Genomic DNA, 25,525 nt, shown 5'->3' with positions numbered 1-25,525 from the left:
CATCCCGTGTTCGAGATTCTTTTGATCTTTCTACAGTCCCACGACCTGCTGGCTACCAATGTTCAGGGGACTAAAGCTCATTCCCTTTCCCAGTCAAAACAGCAAAAACAAGAGGTATTGCTAATTCTAAAAATAAGATTTATTTAAAATTGTGTAGCACTGTTTACTATCTACAGATGTACAATTATTCACATAAAATACGAGGGTAATTTTAACTGTGTTTTCCCACTCTAACAAACAAATTATAACCATACATGGTTTAGCAAGAAAGTTCTTTCACTTGACCCTTTAAGGGAATATTATTTAAAAATATCTATTTGAGAGGCGCACAATCACCCACCCAACAAGAACATTCAGCCTATCTTTCTTAGAAAACGGTGTATCATTTTGTCCAGTTAATACCACTCGCAATGTATTGCTCTTAAAAATAAGATTCTGATAAATGACCTGGATGGTGGTCACAAAAGCTACATGAAAGTAAAACCTGCTTAGCTTTTATAGCAAAAATTCTAATTTGCGTTGCATGTCTTAATAAGCCAGTAGCCAACTTCATCAAATAACAGGCTTTTTACAGTGTTAAACTTTTCAACTAGCAAACAAGCAAACAATTTGACAGAAAAATGTCATTAAAGTAATTAAATGAAGAGTTTATGCAAAAACCATGAAACTGGATGAAATCAATTAAAATTCTCTCTCTTTTTACCCCAATACTGATTTGAATAGCTGGTCTGCATGCCAGAAGAGACACAATTTTTTTTCAATTTTGCATAAGGCCCTTAAATAAAATTATACTGCCCCTTAATCAGCACGCACAGCCCAAAACTGGTCCTTGTCCTGACAAATGAACTGCCTATAGACAAAAATTATTTGCAGGCTTGGTAATGTCAATTTGTAGCCCAGACTACATGTAAATTCTGATCAGTTTAAAATGTTTACAAATTAATGACTGAAATTCTTTGATTCTGGCTAAACCGCTTGAGAACCATATCCTTCACAGTGATACAGTGCCTACCTCAGCCTCTCGGTCAGAAGGGACAATTGCAAAGTGGGTGGGTGGCAAGTGAGACCCGACTTATTGTCTTTCTGCTTTTTTGATTGTCCCCACTGACCGAGAGCCTGGAACATCCTACAGTGACACATACCCAAGCATAAAGTTTATTTTTTGGAAGTATGAGTGGAGGGATTTTCAAAAATTGGTCATGGTTTAAAGGCTATGACTACTGAATGATGGCAGCACAGATTCAATATCACTGTTCCATCTTAACCAAGAAGAAGTAAACGTAACTTGACATGGTAATAAAGGACAGTCAAGCTCTTCTCAAACTGCTGACACTGCTGCAGTTTACCCCAGTTGCCATAGCATAAAGCACCCAGGGGTATAGCTACATTATCTCCTCAGGGAGATGATGGTTCATCACAGGTTGCCATTAGTAACAGAGTTTGATGGCTTACCAGTACCCATTTACTGTACACTTGTGACTCAAGAGGGGGCCTGCAAGGGTTTAACACTCATATAAATGTCTAATGCCCAGGGAAGAGAACACATAGTGAAAGTAAGCCTGGCACAAACTCCTGCTGTCAGTGATGATTAAGCTATGTAGTCCACTCACTCACCCAGCTTGCTGCATAGCTTGAGTTACATTCCCTATTGCTTCATCTACTATGTCAACCATGGCTGCTTACTGTCGCCTTTTCACGTCCTTAATGAAATGGTACTTGTCCACATATTCCTCAGGAGCTTCTGTTGGTCTATGCATACATTGAAATGGCAGATACAGAAATAAGGGTGAGGAAACATTATGCATCAGGATGACATTTTCTGCTTGCTATAGAGAGAAGAAAAAGTCAAATGCTATGCAATTAATACAGTGTATGTATCCATAATCACAAGATATTATATTATATTATATTATATTATATTATATTATTCACGAGACAACTAATCACATTCAGAAAGAATGTTTCAACCACCAGACACCAAACCATAGTTCAAGAAGTTACCATCAGGCCAACAGGCCACTCAAAACTACTACTGGTCCTTAATGTTTCATGGAACAGAGATCACCTGAATGAACTAATTTTGTCTAGGACATTTTGATACAGATTATATTGGCAACATACTGTGGTGATGCTGGGAAGTTTCAGTTTGTATCATAACAGAATGACCAGATGGTTGACAAACTACTAACTGAGAAATGGGACATTTATAGCATTGGCAATCAACACTTGCTGGCTACCCCATGCAAGTCTTAGAGGCATTGGGTGTGTGCAAATCTCTAAACCTATCAAGTGCTAGTCTGTTTTTTTGAGTATGATATTCACCTCCTGGCAAGTACATGTATGGCTTGTGGCTCCTCGCCTCTACCATTTGTCTTAGCAGGAAAAAATAGTACAGTTAACTGTCTTGATGACATATGTCCCCTGAAGAAAGGTATTAAGCCACTACACCATAATTTTTCCTCTAGGGACCTCGATAAAATTCAAGAAAAGGGATTCTAAATGATGTAAACCATTTATAACAGACATGTGTTTTTTGCCTTTTAATTGTTAATTTGCCACAAAAAAATGTGTCTACAATGTCAGTTAACTGGTGCACCATCTGATGTAAGGCACTATTGTAAGAATTATATCAAACATTCAAGACCTTGTTTGGGCTCATTTCCAAACATTGAAAAGACAGTTGAAAATATGACTTATAGTGGAGAATTTTAATGAACTTTTAATGTTGTTTGGAAAAGTGGTCAAACACTGTCCTCAGTGTTTCATAATCTTCTCAACTCAAAGTTGGAAACTAAGGAGAAAATGCAGTTCAAAAATTGAAACATAAATCTTTGCTAGTGGTGATTTCCTTTGGTTAGAGTTGATGAACAAAAAGTTTGGGAATGAAAGATCAAAAAGGACTTTATAAACTAGCTCGGGCACTGTTCGTAATGGTACATGCAAGAAAAATTGCTACAAATTTTTAGTTTAATGGAAGTGGAAATTAGCAACCACTAGTCATTCCAAGAATACAGCTAATGGGTTTAATGTTCAAAAAACTCAATTTAATATTGACTTTTGAAATGACTAGTGAGTTCAATTTTCAAATGATCAATTCATTATTGCATTCTTGAAACGATTAGCGGGTTCAATATTCAAATAATCAATTCATTACTGTAATCTTGAGGGGTATGCTTCACTTAGTTTGACTGTAGTATTTTTTTTTATTTGTCCATTATACTACATTTTGTAATGATTTCTCTAGAATTAATTATCTGCCAACAAAACACATATAATGGCAGGAGATCTTAGCAAGCTCTAATCAAGCTTTTATAGGAAGACCCCCTATCTACAATTTACAATCTATTGAAAACAGCAGATGGATAATCAGACTAACTGCAATAGTTATAGAGGTTTTGTCCTAGAAGTAATTAACATTCATGACTATTGCAACAATGTAAAATACTTTGATTTTGTACATATTATCAAACTTTTGCGCTTTTCTTAAAAGAGTGATATGTTTTTGATATTTTCAAATTATTAGGCAGATTATTCCAAATTTGTGCCCCCCTAGCTATATTTTAATGAAAATTTTCCATAGTTCATCCTGCTGTAATCAATAAAAATATTTGATGCTGATCGAGTATCATGACTATATATATTTATTTATATATTTCTCATAATTCACGGGGGTTCAAAAGAGATTCATTTGATGGATTCAATTTGTCAATGTAGAAATCTTCCAAAGTTGGAAGACAGCAATGGGTTGCTCTACTTCTACACAAGATCATTATGTTTTATAATAATCAATGGCAAAAACCTTAATCTTGTACTCTCCTATAAAGTAAGGGGCTCTCCCAAACTCAAGTATGTATATTAAGCTAAAGTTTGCATCAGACAAAGTGACCAGTGTGACTAATAAAACATTAATATATAGATTTTAGAGCCAAGCCTAAAAGCAGAGCTCCTGGGCCCGGTTGTTCAGAGCCCGATAAAGCTAACCCAGGATAAGAGAGAATTTTGATTTGAGTTTTGTGACTTTGCAATGAGGTTTCCTGTTTACAGACAACTCTTGTTATAGTGGACACGCTCAGGGAGGTCACTTAGTGTCCGTAATAGCAAGAGTCCATAATAGCGCGGTGTGAGATAAATGGTGCCTTTAACACGCAATAAATAACGTAGACAATGTCTGTGAAGCAAGGACTATTGTGCAGACAAGAAAAAGAACTGATGTGAAAATAAACATTCATAAGTCTTTTGAAGTGTATTTTGACAAATGATGAACAGCAGACTGTAATTTGTACATAATTATGTTATATGAGAAGTACATTGTGTCCACTTTATCGAGAGTCAAAACAATAAAATTGTCATCTTGGTACCGCAAAAGTGTCCGTAGTTCTGTAATAGTGAGGGTTGGTAATAGCAGGAGTCATTTCCAGTCAAACCTCTATAGCTTTCACAGGGGATCCGGATTTTGTCCATAATAGTGGGTGTCCATAATAGCGGGGTGTCCGCAAGGCAAGAGTTGGCTATATTGTTTGGTGTTCTGTTTTAAGTTGGAATAATCTCAATCTACCCAAAACAAAAGCAGTAAAAACATTTGTATACAAGCAAAATTTATACTTTGGTTAATTAGCTTTCAATCCTGGGTTAGCGTAAACTGGCCTCCAAACAACCCAGCCCTGATTCCAACAAATTAACCTGACATGAGCCTGCAATCCAACTGAAAACCAGCACTTGATCAGCGGTCAGCTTTAAAACAACACGTGACCTCAATGAGCTCTAAACTTGAGCATGCTATACAGTTGTGTGATCCTGGTAAGCAGATACGTTGTTTTGACAGGTGTCAGTTGACCATAATATGGATGTCCAATATCAAATGTGTATGCTGTAAAGTAAGGCTACATGCCTCCCTTGACCTATTAACTGGAGTATCGCCACCACATTGCATGACATCATTTTTCGTAGGGCGCATGCCCCCGTGATCCATGCGACTAGCCACATTGACCATGAAAAAAGAGTTGCATGGTTTTCTATTTCTATGCATACATGTGGTTCCGTTCCTATAGTTATGGGCTCCCCCTGGTGGCCCAGCTGGAGCTCCGCTATAATTATTTAACTACACTTAACTTAACATAAAGCTGAAAGGAATTTTTGCTTTACCAGCTTTCTTGAGTGCCTGAGGCAAGATTTTTAAGTTAAGTGGCAGTCCAAAGGGCTCTTCAGTTTGTATAATTGAATGCTGCATACCTAATAAGACAAATATAAATAAATATGAGATATCGTAACTGTGACTCCTTTCCACAGTAATGTCTGATGACTATGCACCAGGTAGGAGTTCTGGATGAACCTGGATCCCTGTACTCAAGAGAGTAACCTACGTGTAGCCGTACCCACCCCCCGAGGAGAAACGTTTTTCCTCTGGGGGTGGGTACAGCCACACGTAGGCTATCAAGAAAGGACAGACTTGAAGATATAATTTAAGTGCCACAAGTTCCTTCCTGAGCTATACCCACAATAACTTAGGTCACAAAATCATGACAGTTTCCATGTTATTAAGCTTATATAATGGAAAGTTTAACTGCACGGAGCTAGCCTTATAATAAATAAGCTTATGCATATTGCCTTGTGCGCGAGGGTGACACACTAGAGAATCATGCAAACCTTTTTGAGTCACAAAAACAGCAAATTAAGCGTGTTAAGCAAACCTGTGTGTATTGGATATCTGCCGGAGAGAAGGGCACTTCTCGTTGGAGAACAACAAATCAGTTGTACAGAGCAATTATCCAGAATGACTCCTTCCGCCGCCAGCTTGTCCATGTTTGGGGTGTTGATTTTTGGATTTTTGAGCCATGAAATCTCACATCACTCCATCCAAAATCATTCACAACCACCAACAGAATGTGCAAAGGACGACCGCCAACCTAAAGTACAAATGTCAACAAACATGTGCACAGTGACAGGAACATAGGCTAACATTTCAACCCCATTTTTCAACATCTATTTGCGTGCTTGTGTGACGGTACACTTGGTCAAGTCACCTTGAGGGGGACTGGGGCTATTGAAATACTTTTCAAAAGAAAATCACATGCTACGTCATGCCTCGATCAAAGCCAGCAGCTATGTGTTCTTTCGCTTTTGTAGCCTTTTCACTCTCGGTCGCTTTGCATTTCGCTAGTAGTTCCAAAGCCCCACATATAGTCCTAGTTGTAATCGATGATTTAGGATGGAGCGATGTCGGATTTCAAGGTTCTGTTATTCATACTCCAAATATCAACAGGCTCGCGACTGAAGGAGTGATCCTGGAAAACTACTACGTTCAGCCGTTGTGTACGCCAACACGAAGTACCCTCATGACAGGAAGGTATCCCATACACACAGGTATAGGTGAAATAATGAATATTCCTCTTCTATCAACAGGAGTGTATCTATAAATCTCGTCCAGTTCTGGCCCTCTCTGTCACGCAATGCGAACTGAATGATAACAGGAACTCGACCGCTGCGTGACATAACTGTTCAACTTGTGTCACGCAACGTCAGGAGGTGTCGGTATTCAAAGAGTAGCCTGCCAAAACAGCCTGCCTGGGCTAAGCCTAAACCAGGCTAGTTTGAGAATTGTCTGTGACTAAAGAGTTCTGTTTTACTTGCACAGGTTTACAGCACTTTGTGATTGAACCTCCTGAACCTTATGGAATGCCGCTGAACTTAACAACCCTGCCGCAGAAGTTAAAAGAGGCTGGTAAGATTGTAGTGTACTCGTGCCCTGTTTCTATTTTTAGAACCGGCTCAGGGTTTTCAGTGCGTGAAGCTTGCGTGTACCTTGGAGTGATAATATTGATATACAGATGAACGTTAGACCTCCGCTAAAGGACCTGGTGCTTATTCATCATACAGAGATGCTTGTTGACCCGAAGCAGGAAGCGAAAAAGCTATGAATCCACAAAGAAAACGAATCCGCTGTGGCTTTGGGTCTAAAACACAAATTAGATTATCAGAATTATTGACTGTTAGCAGTAAAACTAGTGTGACCTCCTGTTCCTACGTTGAACGTTGGCAAAAGTTGATATACTCAATTTTTGCTGTATAGTTCGATTCTTAAGGGAAACAATGGCTGCTTATACCCCTGCAAATACCAAAGGCGAACACCAGCTGTTGCAGACACTGCACACACAGAATTTAGCATATACAGACACTGTATTTTAAGGCGCTATTTAAGGTCCTGAGACCTGGAAAACACGATGAGGGCAACTGTTCATGGGTACATGGGAGTTTCCACGGTGCATGTTCATCTTTTTACCCGAGAGTAGACGGAATTGGAGGGTGGAGGGCTGGGGGCAAAATAGCAAGCATCAGGGAGGAGGAAAAAATTCTGCGCTTCTTTCCCTCACACTCCCCTTGCTAGTGCTGGCATGCCTGAAAAGTGAGAGTGGAGTGGGGATGACATGGGAAAACAACAACAACAATAACAACAGCAAGAAGCCTATCCCCCGTCATTTTAACCAGCAGTTATATGTCCTGTTTTGATCTGTTACTTGTTTCTGTTTTCCCAGGATACGCCACTCATATGGTTGGTAAATGGCATCTTGGCTTCTTTGAATGGAAATACACTCCGACTTACCGGGGGTTCGACTCGCATTACGGGTTTTACACGGGATGTGGGGATCATTACAAACATGAACGCCTCGGAATTCTAGATCTTCGGGATAATACCTCCCCAGTGCGGGATATGAACGGGACATACTCCGCAAACCTTTTCACAAAGGTAAGAAAAATGTGCGAACAATCCATCCTTTGGAACTCGTTCAAAAGGTGTTTTAGGTTGTTGACTGTTAATGAGAAAATCTAGGTTGAGCGGATCAGAGTGATTTATAGTCTCCTTCGCAGCCCTTTTTTGGGATGTCACACAACGCTCCCCCAAAGAAACGGTTGCTCACATCTGAACCACATTCTTTTCCTTTTGTGTTTGTGGTTTGTTTGCGCTCTGTTGAACAGACCAATCACATAATAGCAAAGTGTCAATGACGTAAGCTTTCACGCAAAAAGGCCTGCGGTGCGAACATGCGAGGGATTTCTGGCTTTTGTTTCACGCCCAACGTCTCCAAAAATAGGCGGTGTTCGCGGGTTACGATCATGACGGACGAAAAGAAAATGCAAATGAAAAGCCTAAGTGCAAGTGCTTCATGTGCTCATCGCTATGTTCAGCTAATGAGAGAACATATATTTTCTGGAAATGTCAAATTGTAAGCGTCAATCAGGGGCTAAACGCTTCCTACAGATTGAAATCAGGAGGAAAGAGCGGCATTCAGAACTCGCTGTCAACAAATCGAGCAAAACTACTTGATTTTCCAGTTCCTTTGTTAAGTTAAAATAGAACTCTTCCTTCTCGACAATAATTTTTTGAGTTGAAAGCTTCTAATAATTAGCTTGAACTTTGAAGAGTCTTCAGCTACATAGAAAGCTCGTTCAAGCGTCGCCGGTGTTTTTTGATGTCCCTAAGCAAAAGCCGGAAATCTGTATGTTCGTTTGTGACATCTCCCACGACGGGATACAAAGATAAAAAACATTCTCTGATTGGACAACTTTCAAAGGGCGAATTTGAAGCGAAAACGTTCTTAAAAATGGAACGGAAGTGCTGATTGGCTAATTTCGTGAGAGGAATGTTGTTCGGATGTGAGCAGCCATTTCTTTGGGGGAGCGTTGCGTGACATCCCAAAAAATGGCTGCGGAGGAGACTAAGTGATTTATGAATATATCAAAGAATTTCAGCCCCATTGTTACTGCGCATCCCTACTGAGCACGAACACGTAATTTACGTCGCGAGGTTACTCCACGTCATACATCAAGCGCACGCGCTAAGGAAGAAATAGAAACAAGTATAAGTATATATAAGTAAGGGCTTGGTACCGGATGCGCTAACTTCGCCTGCAATTTACTTCCTAAAATTGTTGGTGTCTCCCTCTTTTTGTTTTTTGTTTTTTTTTTTGCATAGATCACTTTCTCTACTGATTTTCTCCATTTTAACAAAAAACAGGCAAAAAATGTACGTGAGAAGCTGCAAATATTTTGCCTCTTCTGCTCTGGTGCAACCGAAGTTTTGTTCAAATGAGGACGGGCAAGGCTAACAAGTATTCTTTTTCCAGGCCTATTATACCTCAAGGAACGATATCAGCTGCAAAAGTTCACTTATATACTTAGTTGTGTTGAATTAAATCGTTTACCTGATCTAATTTAACCAGCTTTCATTAGCTTCTTTCATTGCTGATAGTCGAACGCTAAGATCGTCTTAAGGGGGTATGGTACCCTAAAATATGGCGATGTTCATGAAAAATTCAATTTCTTGGAAATACAAGACTTAAGACCCTTGAGGACTTGTCAAAAACATTTTGAAACGATCTTGCCGAATTTCCTTCCAGATGAGTGTGAAATTTAAGGAAAGTACACAGTGGTATAAGTTTTTTCACTTGGCAACGGCCATAGCAACGACTGTTTACTATAAGAACGTGACCAAAAATATAGATTATTTTTAACTTATATGAACGAAACTATTTAGAAAAAACTTTTAAGACATGCACAACTCGATTGGTATAATTATTTGTGAAAAGCTTTGCCTCGAATTGCCATCACAGGCTCATTCATTTCCCTTATGACAAGGAATATTTCCCACAACTGCGGTAACTTTTTACAAAATAGAACAACCATTGCACCCCCTCCCCCGAGATCCAATCTGCACCCCCCCCCACTATTTGTGGCTCGTTAAATGCTTAATACTTCGTGTAGGAAACTTAAAGTGCATTTTTCTCAAAAGTTTACTTTTGTACTGACTGACTCTGCACCAACATTTCTACTTTGCAAGGGTTTTAAGTAGAATTTCTGAAACTTGGGTTCATCAAAGACCAATAGTGTCGTGATGATATAAACCAAAAAGATCGTAACATTTTAAGGTCTGTCACGTGACATGAGATGATTTGTCCACTGGGTGTGGTAAAAAATAAGGTTATTTCCAAATAAAGCTGTAAAAAGCACTGAAAATAAGAGTTAACTGTCAAAACTTAGGTTCATATCACAGAACAAAACAGAAACTTACATGATATGCTTATTTGACAGTCAATTCTTGTTTTGTAAAAGAGCAGGAAGTGTTGGCGTCAATACTATAAAACACTCTTCAAAAGGCTGTGGCTGGTTTCCATAGCAACCATTTTGAGTAAAACTCTAGAAATTTAATTTCTTTTCTTGAGTGCAATAGCACACAATTGATCTTTCTTCACCATATTTAAACAAACTTTTTGGTCCATATTGAGGGTACCATACCACCTTAAGGGTCCATTAACCGATCTTTTCGAGCCGTTGCTAAGGAAAATCTAATCTCATATAACCTCGTCATTTTTAGTTAGTTCAGAGTTATTTTCATGTGTTTTAACTTTTTCATGATTAATAACACTAGTGATGACGTCATCAGGCCACGCCCATGGTCATGTGACTAATACTGAAAAAACGCAAAAGCTCCCAGGCAAATTACTTTATCGGAATTTTTTTCATTGATTTAATTTTTTAATTTAAATCCTCATTATGCTATGCATAGATTTTGTTTCATCTCTAAAAGGTCAGATTTTGAGAGAATTTCAAAATATTAAAAATTTCGTAATTTTCTGAAAAAAGCATGATTTCGAAAAAGGAATGCATAGCTATGTTTCCAACGTTGGCTTTAAAAAAAGGCCGGATTTAAGGGAAAACCGCGTTTCCTTTAGCATTTAAAGAAACCGGAAGTGCGCCCGATTTATATTGGAAGTTACCCTATCAGCGCGTGCGTAATTGACACTACCAGCACACTTCGGTAAGATCAAACAAAGCCACACGGAGTTAGTTTTTCTCTTTCTATTGCTCTTGTTTTTCTGTCTTTCTCTTATTTTGTCTTCGCTTGTATTTTTTTTATTTTGCATTTTGTGAAACACAAAGAAAAACATCTAACATGTGAGCGAATTTGGAAGTTATTGAGTTATTTTTATTTTCTTCGCTCAGGCTGACGTAAGTAACCGGAAGTGAAATTTCACCTCCTTAGCAACGCGCGCGAGCGCGCGTTGCTAAGGAGGTGAAATTTCAGATTTAATTTCTTTATTTTGACTGTCATGGCTCAATTTAATTACACTGAACTGTTGAATCTTTCTCACGGTACAAACTATCTGATTTATGTATAGATTTATACGCATTAACAATACTTATGTCTAGATATTCTTTTGTTTTTGTGCTGTTTAGGAACGCCAGCGGCGCAAAACATCGTAGATATTAAAAGAAGGAAACAAAAAGCTTCCCACTTTGACGCCGGCGACAGGGCTGTGAACTAACCTACAGCTGGCATTTGATTAGGGCGCTTTGGTCACCAAACTGTAGAAACTCTGCGCTGATGTTGCTTATATATGTGCTGTTGAATTGTAAAACGAATTGTTTGCTTTGTGAAAGACCATTCGCGGATTACAAACGACGAATTTGAAAAATTTAGGCTAAACTTTTCAAGCTGCACAAACCGTGGCATAACTCCTTTAACGCAGTATTGTAACACTGTCCTCCTGGTTAATAAAAAATTTATTCTAGGAATATACACTGAAAGAGTGTTTGCGGCACTAACGTGCATTTATATTACTTGCAAATAATTTCGGACGAGAAAAGTGTCCGAAAATACAACCATCCGAAATTTTTAAGCGTTCGAAATTTTAAGCGTCCGAAATATTTACAGTACAGTCTAAGACTTTAAAGTAGCTCCAAAGCTCTTAGTTTCCACGTAAGAATTTGTGATATTTTCTCGTCGGTGTGTCTGCAAAACCTTGATGGTTCAGTAAATTTTTGCTCGAAATTTGTCCGAAATGCAATAAGTGACTGAAAATTAAACGCCCGAAATAAAACGTCTGAAATTTTACTTTTTGCAAGTAATGTATTTCTTTTAATTGTCACGCAGTCTTCCGTCTCATGAAATAAAAAAATTGCGTGACAAATATGTTTAAGTTGATTGCGTTACTTAATCTTGTACACAGCAAGCACAGAAAGTCATAGAGAAGCACGACTCCTCAAGACCTCTCTTCCTCTACCTGCCATTCCAAAATGTTCACTTTCCTGTCCAAGCACCGCAACGATACATTGACAAATATGGCTTCATTAACGATACAACGAGGAAGACGTATGCCGCCATGTTGGACATTGTAGATGAGGCTATTGGCAACGTGACAAATAGTTTAGAAAAAGCGGGGTAAGACATAACTTCAACTTTATTGAACTGACTATGACTGCATTCTTTTCTCATTTATCACTTGAGTGTCGAAAGTAAATCTCGTTTCATTACGTTTTGCATTACTACGCAAAGCGATTGGCTTAAAAATTTCGCGCCACTTTGTCATCCAATCAGAAGGAAAACCAAAACCAATCGTGACTCGCTCGCACACATTTTCCCGCGCTTCGCGTCAGCTACGTGGATTTGCTTTGAGTTTTGATTGGTTCACTGGATTGTCAGTGTCCTTTGTGACTGGCCATAATGATTACTTTGGCTTTGGTATTACGAAACTCAGTTTCAAACCGCTCTATCATTCATTCGATTACTATATTAGCTGCTAGAATGAAAACTTAGATACACCTGTGCCCTGTTTTAGTTCTCAGTACTTTAGAATATACATATTCAGCATACGATTTAGGAGACAGCCAACAAGAAAAAGCCAGAAAGTTGTTGCACATACCACAATCTCTTGACGATATTGCGCTAGGTTTGCTGCAGTTGCGTTTGACCTAATCTTCGTTTCTCGGTCACGTGACATCGGTTACATTAAAATGCATCTTTTCGGGATGCAATATGATTATGTACGAGAAGCGGGATCTATAAAAAAAAAATAACTGTTTATTATCCCAAAGACCAGTCAATAACTGCTCAATGGCACGTTTGTTTCTTTTTTGCAGTCTTTGGGAAAACACGTTATTGATCTTCACAACCGATAATGGAGGACTTCCAGGCTCTGGTGGATACAACTGGCCACTGCGCGGTCAGAAGAAAACTCTCTGGGAGGGAGGGGTGAGAGGGGTAGCTTTTGTCCATGGAAAGATGTTACAACGAAAAGGTGTTAAAAGCAGAGAATTGCTTCACTCAACAGACTGGTATCCTACACTAGTCAAACTCGCAGGTAAGACTGCAAACATAATAAAATCACCTTCGGATCGAAGCAAACCAACATCACGTGAAAATACCAAAAATTAATTAGCCTCCAAAAAAACTAATTATATAAGAACGCGGTTAAAGACGTTTACGCCCAAACTGTCCCCACCCCCCCCCCTCTCCTACAATTTTTTAAAACTGGCCATGCAGTTAGGTTAAAACATCAACTTTTGCCAAAAAGGCAAAAAGGGGGGGGGGGGGGGGGGGGGAACGACTCTTGATCATCGTGCTCGTTTTTGAGGTAAGGCGCTTTGAACACCACGTGTTTTTAGAAGCTTTCGTTATCATGGTTTTTTTTTCAGGCCCGGTCCACACTACGCCGGAGAAATTTGAAAACGGCGTTTTAACTCTGTAAAGGCATCAAATGTTTTCTGTCCACACTACGCCAGAGAAATTTGAAAACGCAACAATCACCAGTCATTTTAGATTTGTGTTTGAGGAAACGTGGCACAGGGAAATAACATGTTTATAGTAACGTCATCGTCACGGTTTTCAAAAACTTCGTTTTCAAAGTGTTTTTCCCCCACACTAAAACGCAAAGCCGGCGTTTTCAAATGATCCAGTTTGAAGAGCGTTTTCGAAAAGCTCCGTTTTTGTGACGGATCAGTGTGGACGGTAGGCCTAATCGTAGGGAAAAAAAAGCATCGCTGTCACATTTCTGCGGCGTGGTGTGCACGGGGCCAAAGACGATCTTGATTACGACTATCAGCAATGAAAGGAGCTTCATTAGATGATCAGGTAAACGTACTCATCCTTGCCAACACTCTATAGACTCGCAAGGAAAGAAGATTAATTCTCAAGCGTAAGGCGATCTGTGAAGAGTATCTTTCCCATAACGTAACTATTTTTGTGTGGCACCCTTTTTGCATTCTTGCTGGTTCTCTGCAAAGACGCGTGCGCATGTGGGATTTTGGGCAAAGTTGCTACGACTCGAAACATAAATTTACGAGTAGTATGATGTTCTTGCTGGCAAAAATTATGAGGACCTTCTTAACAAAAAATGTAGCTCTTTCTTGTTTTTATCATGTGAGTAAAGTTATTCAGTGAATCATCAAAAATGGAGATTTTTAAGACTTGCTTAAGGGCATAACAGTAGAGTCCCTTGTGCTTTGTAGCGGCTCAGTAGTCGTTTGCAACAAGGATAGGTGAGCTATAGCTAACTGCGAAACGAAACCTCCTTCTGACTTGGGGTTTTTGAAATTCACTATCGGTGACATAAACAGCGAAATTATCGCCAAATGCAAGAAGTAATTGTTTCAAACCTGCGACCTTTTTCATTAGTAGAATTTATGTATTTCGCCACTTTAAAAACGTGAAGGAATCTGTGACGGGTCTCATCCCGCAATCGCTTGTGGGATCGTTACAGGGCACAATATGGCTTCTGATCTTTTGTTTTGTCCCCAATGTAGGCTTCACTCCACAAGCAATTGCGCGATGAAACTCGCTCCAGATTTCTCCTCGTTGCTATTGCCATTTTTAAATAGAAGTTCGCGTGAAAACGGATGCGAGGGTAGGAGTTACAGTCCTGTTTCAACAGTGTTAACTGAATGCAAGTGTGAAATCCTTCCCGAGCCCACAATATCAAGATTTCCTTCAACCGCCCCTGAAATATTTCACATTTTTTCCATCCTAGGAGGCAAACCCGATACCTCTTCGGTTCCCGTGGATGGTTTTGACGTCTGGGACACAATTTCTATTGGAAAACCATCTCCAAGAACTGAGATTCTTCTGAACATTGACTTGGCACCAGAAGAGCAACTTTATAATGAGATGGAGTACGATGACCCACTGTACCAGGGCGCGGCAATTCGTGTGGGCGACATGAAGTTACTGATGTCATGTTCTAATTCAACATGGTTCAAACCGCCTGAACTGGGGGATATAAGTACCAAGGATACGGTCAGTAAAATAATTTAAGTATAAGCCCGGATATTGTAGAACGGACCATGTTATAACGCATCCTGTTAGCCCAGTGATCTGTCTATTGTCTGCTCAAACTTTCAGTTGAAACAGGAGCCCATGGGCTTGTGATTAGAAAGCGTTGCGTCATAACACATCAAGTGAAATTGTTTTGACCTGTTTTATAAGAAATCTACAAAACCAGTTAGCTGAGTGTGTATGCTGAGAAGCGTACCTACAGTTTGGTAAATATAAACCTACGTGAAAACATTCTTTTAATTTCATTGCCAGGTTCTGTTTGGCATGATATGTAAGAACTAATTTTCAGTCTTCCATGTTGTAAACGAAAATAGTACTAAAACTATTCAGGAATGATGTTAGTATAATTGTTTCTTTAGTTACGGAGAACTTATGCTTATAATTCGTGTCTTTTTCCTTTTTAGAATTTCCATAAGGCAAGAGGACTGATAAAACTTGCCCTTTATAACATTACTGCTGACCCTACAGAACACACAGACCTCAGCCAAAAGCTCCCGGATGTGGTAAACAAATTGCAAGAGAGGCTACAGTTTTACAAGCAGACCGCTGTACCGCCATTAAACAAACCGACGGATCCGGAAGCTTGGGTTGTTGCAAGGAAAAATGGTTGCTGGACACCTTGGAGAAGTTAGTGGTGCGGGGGTGGGGGATTCACTGACTTATTCTTCGTTTACCGCTGCACAAAATGCCCTGACTTGAAAAAATTTAATTTCCACTTTATTAAGGTATTTCGGTTGGCAGTGGGTTCGTTTGGTTAGATCTAACACCGCTAGTGTTCAGCTTCGCCAGCTCGCTTGAGCGATTTTATAATTTACTTTATCAGCTACAATCGCAACTCCACTAACGGCCACCTCTTCACAATGGCCTCTTTCCTTTGGTCCCGGTGGACAGTCCATACATTCACTAGAAAGTTTAAGAAAACGGCGACGGCAACGGCAACGGCAACATCGCTAAACAAAACGTTTAATGTGCAGAACAATAGCTGTGCACGTGCGTTATAATTCTTGGTACATTTCTTTGCCGTCCTCTGCAAAACAACAACGTGAAATGACCAAATTCTGCGTTGTGCAGAGAACGTGAACCACGACGGCTAATGTTTAAAATTTCTATTTCAAATGAATCGCTGTGTCCCAGATTCAGTTTCGCGATAGTTTTGACACTGATAAACAAAGTAGATGACTTTAGAGTACCACGAGGATCCTAGGTAAAATATAAATTCATTTTTTAATCGACGTTACCCTCAGCGTCGCCGTCGTGATTACTTAAACTCCCTACTGTTATCTTAAACTGTTTACAATGCCCACCTCTCCACAACGGCAACGGCCACTAAAACGCGTCTCGATTGTGCTTCGTGTTTATATGTTAAAATACGGCCTTTTTTTAAAAAAAAATAGTTACACCCCCGACTGAAAAAAAAAGGCGTGGTATAGGGGGATTCATGCTGACGTCATTTTTTTTTACATATTTGCTCATTAGCATACGGCTTTGCGCGCAGAAGGAAACATGTTAGATATGAATTGACTCCAGGCAGCTAAAGAGCTGGTGAGTGTATGAAAATACATAGTGAAATGTTAAGCTCCTTGGGTGTATTCAAGGAGATAGTCTTTCAAAAACTCCAAATTAAAGTAGGTGGCAAGAGCGCTAATGAGCTCATACATTCTTTGTAAAATTGCAGTTTTTAAACCTGTTTTGCACAAGAAGTATGCAATAAATCAGGCTCATATTCATTGGCAGAGTTAATCGTATTATGACCTTTTAATATTCAGAACTGACTTATTTGTAGCTCCATCAGAAACTGAATTCCATATGCTAATGAGGCAAATATTGTAAACAAGGATTCCCATATTACACGCCTACCTCCCCATAACGGCCACCTCTCTTTTTTTTTTTCCTTTCCCTTCCCCCTCGCCCATTTATCCACCTCGCAACTTCTCCCTCGGTAAATTTCCCTCGCCCCAATCCCTCCAGTTACCAAATCCAAGATGGCGGTCTAATACGAAAATGTGCACTCGCGCGCCAATAATTAATACGCCTGCACTTTCCTCTGTCCCCACAGAGAACTTTACTGCTAGCATAGCACAGGAATAAATGTCACCTGTTGATCATGTTAGCTGGATTTTAACCAGTTTTTGATTGGCAACAATTATGACATACTCGACATAAATGGCATCTTGTATTTACTTTATTAGCTTCAGATGATCACGGTACGGAATATTAAATTATTTTCATTCACTACACCATTTGTTTTGGATTCAATTTAAATTTTTCCGCCAACGATAACAAACTGCTAAATACTGTACACAAAATAAGTTGAGGTAATCACCCAAGATCTCTGTTAACAAACGTTTGGTGCTAAAATTGAATGGACCTTAACTATCACGGGTTTGGGAGCGATCGTGACGGCTTGGCAACTTGTACGCGGCTTACAAGTTCGCAGCGGAAAAAATATAACAGATATAATGTATAAAAAATTACAACGGTGACTGAACGCTTTCTAGCACAACTACACCCCTCAAATTTAGTTAAAGCAATACTATGCCTCGTACATAGACTTCGCTATTCATAGACTGTTCAGAATTCAATTGTTACCAAATGTTATTTGCCATCGGATTCCCATACATACACTGTTATTTCTGACGCGTATTGCCTACCCGTCAAGATGGCTTCCAAAAATGATAAGGTCTATGCACTGCGGGATTTTTTGTTGCAAAGTAATGAAAAGGTGCGGTTAATAATCTCGCTCCTTGGCATTTATTTTTAGATTAGAACCACGATATCACTGGATCATATCCAAATAATTATTAAAGAATACGTTTTATTTAAACTTAAGATCATCTTGTTTCATGTACGCGTTAAGAGTACTACATGTATTATATTTCGTGGAAGAATCAAGGAATTTCCTTGAAATCTAACTAAATTTTGTTTTGACAGTAATTTTTACAGCTGCAACGATTTAAAACATTTTTTTTGTATTTTATTCGCTTTGTCGTGCTACAATAGAAAAAAGTAAAAGCACATTTGTACGAAAAATCAATCAAATGATCACGGTACCGAATATTATATTATCACTGATTCACCAAACTATTGGTCTTGGATTTCAATTTCATTTTCATATAATCCATAACAAACTACTTAATATTGAGCCCAGAATATTGTAAAATAATCGCTTAAGATGTCTGTTGGTTCTTAAATATGCTCGCTTCTCGGCAAACTTTTGGAATAGAACAGAAATATCGATGAAGACGCTTTTTTAACTGAGGATCGTAGCCCGGAGGACTATCCAGAGTCTAATTCCGTTGCCAGAGCCCGCGCGTTGTCGGTCAGCGTTTATTTACCGAACGCCCAATCAAAAACCTGGACTAGGAAATCCTAAAACCGGTTTTTGGGTATGTCTGCGTTCAATTCAATAATGGTTTCTGAACATACGCAACAACAGTAGCTGGGGTGACTAATGCTGGCTCATGTACTGATTTCCCCCGGATTGCCAATCAAAAGAGCGCGGCCACTCGAAACAAGATTCTACTATGGAAAGTAATGCGAGGACACCCATTATTTCAGCTCCTCCTCTGAATGTGCAAATGGGCAATGAAGTCCCTTGGGACATCCTCCTCGGGCGTGATTCCGACACATCCTGGATTTATATCTGCTGTTGTTGGGAGACTGAAGAGGAAAAAATGTACCTGTAAGACACTGGACACATAAATTCTGTCAAGGTACAATAAAAGTCACACCTAACAGACCTGGGCCTGGTTGTTCGAAAGCCGGTCAACGCTAAACTAGGATTTAAAGTTAACCGAAGCGCTATGTCAGGATTATAAGTTAACTAAGCGCGAAGCGCGCAGACCATAAATCAAACAGGAAAAATGAGGATCAGTAAGTTACAGTCTGTACGGACCGAGAACAAGAGGTTACTAAGATATTGACTGTATCTCTACGGTGTGTCAGACGGGTTCTGGAATGATTTCTATTCGCAAGGAACGGCTTCAAATTTCTCACGCACGTCGAAATCAAAACGAGCCAATTTAAAATCGTTGTTAAGTCGTTAGCACGTTTTAAAGCACAATTTAAAGTAAACGAAATTTTTAAAATTTTACCTGCTGTAAATGTTATTAAAGAGCACTTGGCGGTAAATCACAGTACATTTTGGCAACAGAAACAGCTTTAAATTATTAGCGGGCCGTAGAGTAGAATACGCCCCCCTAAATTGACCGGTCACAGCGCGCGTAGTAACTGCGAGATATTTAAGCAATAGGCTGATAAACCACGCGCGATGTTGGAAAAACACGAGAAGAATTCGTAAATCACGAGCCGCAGGCGAGTGATTTACGAATTCTTCTCGTGTTCTTCCACCATCTTAAGTGGTTTATCAGTCTGTAAACCATAAAAACTTGTGGTCTATTCCTTTTATTATTAATAATAATTCAGAAGACACGCGAAATTTCCATGAGTTTACTGGCACAATGAACCATAGCTGATTGACCAATCAGAGCACGCGCATTCATTTAATTATTATATAAAATGAATAATAATACTAATGTTGTAATCGGTTGACGGTACCAATCGTAAAATGACGAAACAAACAACGAAGTAACTGAAACGGGTCCAACTTGTACGTTTATTCTCCTCGCGATGACGGTATGCGAATATTTTCTTACAACACGATCTCGATAATACGACAGAACAAAACAAAAGGCTCAAAATACAAAATCTCGTATTACATGTCAACTGGTAACTCGGGTAACACAACATGTCACGGTCACGCAACTATTAGTCTCTTAACAACTAATAATAACTGGAAATCACTATTTGAAGGAATTTTAGTTAGAATTCTATCAAAAATATAATATTAGACTATTTGTTATCCATTTCCGTGAGGTGACCGTTGATTCAGCCCTTAGCCTCGTCAACTATCACCCCATGGAAATCTTGAGCTCATAATATTAAACAGAAGCAAACAGTCAAAACATTTGATAACATTAACCAACCTTTAAAAAATCAACAAGTCCTTGAACCACAGAATACACTGAACTCATAGCTTGTTCTAACTCATTCCACTCTGGACATGCTGCTTCTGCAGAAGACAACCAAACAAAGGTATATTATCAGAAGTGTAGCCAGCTTTTGAAGACGTTGTTGATCTGGCTAGTAGGCGACACTCTGGATGTCTGGAGGCAATTTTTCAGATAACACCCTAGAAAATGCGTTCTCCTTAACTTCAGAGTGATTTTATGTGTACTTCAACAGTACTTATATTTCAGAATCTATGTTTCAGTTCCAATATTTTAAATTTTTAACAGGCACAAAATGGGCCAATTTTGACTCATTGCTAAATAAGTGCACTACCTCACAAGCAGTGGTTGTATTTTGACAGCACCATAGTCTATTCCAGGTGTTCAGTTGCCTGGAGGAGGCTAACAGCACCCAAATTTTAAAATTATTTTATAGAATTAATTCTAGTTAGCAGAGAATTGTCCAGTACATTAGTTTTCTCTTAAAAATGCTAAATATGTGCACTTGACTTTAACGGTATAAATATGATTCACTATGATTTAACCCTATTTGATATACCTTTGCAAGAAAAACGATGTTGGTCTGGAGGGGGAGGGGATCCCATATAAAAAGGACGGGGGTGCTCATACAAAATTTGAAGAAGAATCCCCAAGAGGTACCGATATCCTGTTTTTTTGGGTGTGGCTTGAAATTCTTTTCCCCCCTAACCCTAAATGGTACTGTGAAAGCTCCAGCTTTGGACCTTTTGAGGCTGAATACCCTAAGAGCTACCAAAACCTCTTTTTTAACCCTTAAAAGGTAGGGTGAGTCCCCCCCCCCCCATTCTTTTTTATGTGGGAGTATCCTTCCCAGGGACATTAGATAATATTGCCAATAAATATATTTTCAAGATCGTTTAACTTAGCTCTAGTCACTGTTAATTGCAAGAGGAAAGGTTGAGGGTCAAACCTGTAGAGGCATCAATCTGGGACAGCAATTCAAACTGCTTTTGCATCTGGCAAAGATTGGCAGGATCCCCAGATCTCTGAAGAGAAATGATGAGCTGCTCAATGCTGTCAGAAAACGAGGCTGGTGATTGTAGCTAAAACAGAATGAAATGCAATGGATTAACCATGGTTTAATTTAGAAATAACACTGAGATAGAACTGCTGGGAATGCAATCCAGGGACTTTAAAAAATCAACAAGTCACCAGTTAAGAGTTATCAGATTATCTGCCCAAGTGTGTTAACTGTTTATTATCGTAAACCATCAAAATTTGCAACTAGCCAATCAGAAACCGTGTTTACTGTCCTGATATCCTGCAAAATGAAGGCCTAATTGACAAGATATTTTAGTTTTAATTTTCTTTTTTGATTTTTTTTTTTTTGATGTGCCAAAATAGAATTACAGTACATTTGATTAATAAATAGCAAGGCTTCCTGACACGATGGCTGGATTTAGGTACAACATACCTAACCATACCTTTTTGGTGTGCTTCAGGCTTGTTTGATCTTGTCATGGTTATTTTGGCTCAACCAAACTGGCCATGATATCAAGGCTTTTTGACACGATGGCTGAATTTTGGTATGCTTTGGTGGCCTTGGCGGGGGTCTTTTGGTATGCTTTGGAGGCCCGGGGGGGGGGGGGGCACTGCCATATATGGGCTATATAGGTATGAGCCGCTGTGAAGGGTATGGTTTTCAAGCAGTTTACTCTAGGATAGATTTTATCTAGAGTAAGGAAACCAGGAAATGCCACTCAAAAATATGAAAAAAATCAAATATGCAAGTTTAAATTTACGCAAATCAGCCTCAACAGTGTTGATAGATGGGGGGATTTGGGGAGTTCACTCTAGGCTGAATTTTGGTATGCTTTGGTGGCCTTGGGGGGGGCCTTTTGGTATGCTTTGGAGGCCCGGGGGGGGGGCACTGCCATATATGGGCTATATAGGTATGAGCCGCTGTGAAGGGTATGGTTTTCAAGCAGTTTACTCTAGGATAGATTTTATCTAGAGTAAGGAAACCAGGAAATGCCGCTCAAAAATATGAAAAAGACCAAATTGGCAAGTTTAAATTTACGCAAATCAGCCTCAACAGTGTTGATAGATGGGGGGATTTGGGGAGTTCACTCTAGTATAGGTTTGCAAAATTCAGCTGAACTAGCTCTGGTATAGGCTAAGGGTTCCAGGGTCCCAGCAGCACATCCCCACCCAGAAATTCCCAAAACAACCCCCCCCCCCCCCCCCCGGGTTGGAGACATGTCAGGCTTGTTTGATCTCGCTATGGTAATTTTGGCTCAACCAAACTTGCCCAAATACAAACCATGTCTCAAGCAAACTCCCCTGAAATGTCATCAAAGCATACCAGAAATTAGGTAAATTTAGGTATAAAAATTTTTCTGATTGTCAAAGTCTTATACATTTAGAACTGACATGGATACGGCTGAACTACTGGTAATACATTTTAGAACTCAGAGGTACATGTACATTATCTAATCCATCAAATGTTTTTGCCCGAATGTGATTAGTCTAAATCAAATGACTGAACGTGCCCCAACTTTCCAAGTGATGAAGGTAATTAAGGTTTAAGTCTGCATACCAGCCAAGTGGCCCATCAGATGAGAGCTCATCCCTGTTTCTGTGAGCAGGAAGTGACTAGGAGTATTTCTACTTCCCCCTGGTTAGGACACTAGTCTATCGCAGGGTTACCCCCAGCATTAAATTCACCCATACCCACTTATACACCTAGCTGGGTGGAGAGAGGCACTGTGAGAGGAGTGTCTGGCCCAATCTTGAATCCCCAGCCAGGGCTCGAACTTGGACCGCTCGATCCGGAGCAAGCTCACTAACCTTGAGGCCACCATGTGATATTCCCCAATAATTTTTAAAAAATTAATATTTGCAGGATAATGAACGCAATAGCCTCCATTTGACTTTAAAAATATACTCAGATATTTGTCCTTGGACATATCTGCTCCTTAAAGCTCACAGTTTTTATTGAGCTTCACTCCAAGAAAACTGCTTACTTCTCAGAAAAGCTCTTAATTACCCCAAAGAAACAGAATTTACTAGTAGTTTGAACATTTTGACTGTGTTTACTAGGAAATTTAATTTTAGAATCTACAGTAATAGTTACTCAAATTATACTTGCTGATACTAATCAACAGAAAAAAATCCAGTTTGCAATTTATAGTTGTAAAAGATTTGGTTCCTCTGATATAATTGAGTTTCAAACAGTGCCATGACTCCACTTACAATTCTCTCAACAAAATTGTTACTAGTTCTCAAACCTTGTCAATAATTGACTGCATGTGAGACTTGTGATCTTGGTCACCATACAGCAGTGAGGACCACTGGTCTGGGAAGATGTGCAGACCTGCTTCTGTAGCAATTTTTACTATCTGTGCATCATGCGTCTTCCGCAAACCATCATATGTACGACACTGATACAAAATAAACATAAATTTTTAAAAGAGGACATTATGCTTTACATAAATTGTTAATTGCTACTATTTTTCTTAATTCATTTGAAAAGTTAAAATAATTGGACAATGAGCTGGAGGTTTCTTAGTGGGCAATCAAAGTCGTGAACCAACTGTCAAAGTCAATTAAGAAACCATGAGTGAGCTGTCTATTGTTTTAGCATTTAATTTAACCCACTGACAAAAAAGTCCTTATTTTATAAGCATCGCACAAACGCAAAGTAAAAGCCATTTGCAAAGATTGACCAGCTTCTCGTACAGTGCATTGATCATTAGATCATGGTCAATGATGTGTAGCCAACACGATGTCAGACTCAGTGTATTTACCTGCTGGTCTGTTAGTTGGTTTTGCTGTACCATTTAATTAATAGACTGCACTTTCTCGGAGTTTAACCCACATGGGATGACAGGAGAACACGAGAAAGGCCCAGTGGGAGGGGGAGCTCTCTCATACAACAAGAATGGGGATGCTCACCGCACTTTTAAGGGTTGAAAATGCAGTTTGGTACCTCTCAGGGTGTTCAGTCTCAAAAGGTCCACTGCAGAAGCTTTCACAGTACCCTTTAGGGTATTGAGCCAGAAAAAACAAGGAGACAATGTGTTGCATTATAATTGGTACCTCTTAGGGGTGAAAAACATCTCAAGCCACACCCACAAACCAGGATCTTGGTATCTCTTAGGGGAGAAAGGCTTGTAACTCATGAACCATTAAACCAAACCAGTGAATAATGGTAATGAGTGCTTTGATTATCTCTGATCTTGGGATGGTTACTATAACCCACAATGGACTATGCATTGAGTCTTGGCCCAAAAGGGTACCTATTTCAGGTTGGATCTATTCAAAATGGTTCAAATTTCAGTTAATATAATGGCTGATTCATCAAAGGGTGATAAAAGGACAAGGGCTTGAATCTCAGTGCAGAGCCTTAATCCCACATGCAACTGAGCCCCTGCCCTTTTGGGGATTTTATCCTTAAGAGTCCCGAGAAAGGCTTAATCTCACAATGAAGTAAAAACACTCATACTGTACCTGCTCGTCTAGCTGAAACAGAGCTGATTCATTGTCTTTTCTCTCAACCTGAGAAAAGTCTTAGCATTAACATCGATAATAATACGTTCTTATATTACAAAATGTAGCTCACGCAGATTTAACTAACAAAACTTTTACAGTAAGAGGCATTAACATTAAAACTTTTAATTAATGTCATGATAAACATTTTTTAACTTTAGCAGCCATTAGGGCTCAGCTCGCCCACATGTACACAAAATGGTAGATGTGAGTATACTCTTTGAGTAAATAACTCTGGTAACATTTACCATGATTAAGTTAGTTCAGCAGGGCCAATAACTAAAATCAACCAAACAGATTGCTTCATTGCTGCATTGCTGGTCCAATATTCTCTAAATACAGAACCAGCACTGTCCTGTACATAAATGAATGATCCAGCAATATTTACTCTTCAGTAAAGATTTTCTAAAATTTTCAGTCATGAAATAAATCTCTTAATTAGTTATTAGCCAAGCTTGTTCAGGACCATACTGGGAGAATATCAGCTGTCAGTCTTTTTTCTCTGACCTGTGATTTGAGGTTACTCAAAAATATCTGGCTCTTGGTCATTAAGCACAGATCTTGAGCTCACTGCACTCGGTCTCTAACCATAACCTCTGGACAAATCATATTTTCCATCCATTCCTCGCCCCTGCGAAATAAATTCCCAGTAGTCTGGGAATTCCTAGGAATTCCTAGGAATTCTTAGGAATTCCAAGTTATTGCAAGACATGCAAATTATGCTTTATCCAAGACCTTGGAATTTCTGGGAATATTTGGGAATAGTGGAAGTATGACTGGGAATTATTGGGAATTCCTAGGAATTCCAAGTTATTCCAAGCCATGCAAATTATGCTTAATCCAAGACCTTGGAATTTCTGGGAATATTTGGGAATAGTGAAAA

At 39.3% G+C, this 25,525-nt stretch overlaps 3 protein-coding genes across 3 annotated transcripts in view; 1 reads left to right on the top strand and 2 right to left on the bottom strand.

Moving 5' to 3' along the window:
- The window catches only part of LOC110045939 (arylsulfatase B-like), a 14,629-nt gene extending 8,527 nt beyond the window's left edge, over positions 1 to 6,102 (bottom strand). The window contains exons 1-3 of the mRNA XM_089296730.1: positions 5,688 to 6,102; positions 5,143 to 5,229; positions 1,615 to 1,826 (exon numbers count right to left, since the gene is read on the bottom strand). Coding sequence (XP_089152856.1) covers positions 1,615 to 1,673 — 59 coding nt within the window. The 5' untranslated portion in view covers positions 1,674 to 1,826; positions 5,143 to 5,229; positions 5,688 to 6,102. The remainder of the gene's footprint in view (positions 1 to 1,614; positions 1,827 to 5,142; positions 5,230 to 5,687) is intronic.
- LOC110045937 (arylsulfatase B-like) lies at positions 6,051 to 17,340 on the top strand. Its single transcript, XM_089296724.1, has 7 exons — positions 6,051 to 6,360; positions 6,632 to 6,718; positions 7,530 to 7,741; positions 12,003 to 12,214; positions 12,913 to 13,133; positions 14,799 to 15,064; positions 15,508 to 17,340. The coding sequence occupies exons 1-7, from the start codon at positions 6,078 to 6,080 to the stop codon at positions 15,733 to 15,735; spliced, it is 1,509 nt and encodes a 502-aa protein (XP_089152850.1). The 5' UTR covers positions 6,051 to 6,077; the 3' UTR covers positions 15,736 to 17,340.
- LOC110058270 (roquin-1-like) lies at positions 17,268 to 25,525 on the bottom strand. The gene is made up of 6 exons (XM_089296731.1): positions 25,150 to 25,525; positions 24,604 to 24,651; positions 23,382 to 23,534; positions 21,062 to 21,194; positions 20,089 to 20,174; positions 17,268 to 18,763 (listed from the first exon to the last, which is right to left on the bottom strand). Exons 1-6 carry the CDS (start codon positions 25,189 to 25,191, stop codon positions 18,653 to 18,655), a joined length of 573 nt encoding a protein of 190 aa, XP_089152857.1. The 5' UTR covers positions 25,192 to 25,525; the 3' UTR covers positions 17,268 to 18,652.

Source organism: Orbicella faveolata, unplaced genomic scaffold (assembly GCF_042242905.1).
Source record: "Orbicella faveolata isolate gen_17 unplaced genomic scaffold, um_ofav_v1 contig_27, whole genome shotgun sequence".
NCBI classification, from domain to species: domain Eukaryota; kingdom Metazoa; phylum Cnidaria; class Anthozoa; order Scleractinia; family Merulinidae; genus Orbicella; species Orbicella faveolata.
This window is presented reverse-complemented; position numbering and strand designations above follow the sequence as displayed.

Coding starts and splice junctions, on each gene's coding strand:
- LOC110045937 (XM_089296724.1), top strand. CDS start 6,078: ATGCCTCGATCAAAGCCAGCAGCTATGTGTTCTTTCGCTTTTGTAGCC. Junction 12,215..12,912: donor AATAGTTTAGAAAAAGCGGG/GTAAGACATAAC, acceptor TCTTTTTTGCAG/TCTTTGGGAAAACACGTTAT. Junction 13,134..14,798: donor TACACTAGTCAAACTCGCAG/GTAAGACTGCAA, acceptor TTTCCATCCTAG/GAGGCAAACCCGATACCTCT.
- LOC110058270 (XM_089296731.1), bottom strand. CDS start 25,191: ATGACCAAGAGCCAGATATTTTTGAGTAACCTCAAATCACAG. Junction 24,652..25,149: donor TGAGTAACCTCAAATCACAG/GTCAGAGAAAAA, acceptor GACTTTTCTCAG/GTTGAGAGAAAAGACAATGA. Junction 20,175..21,061: donor CCAGATTGATGCCTCTACAG/GTTTGACCCTCA, acceptor TGTCTTCTGCAG/AAGCAGCATGTCCAGAGTGG.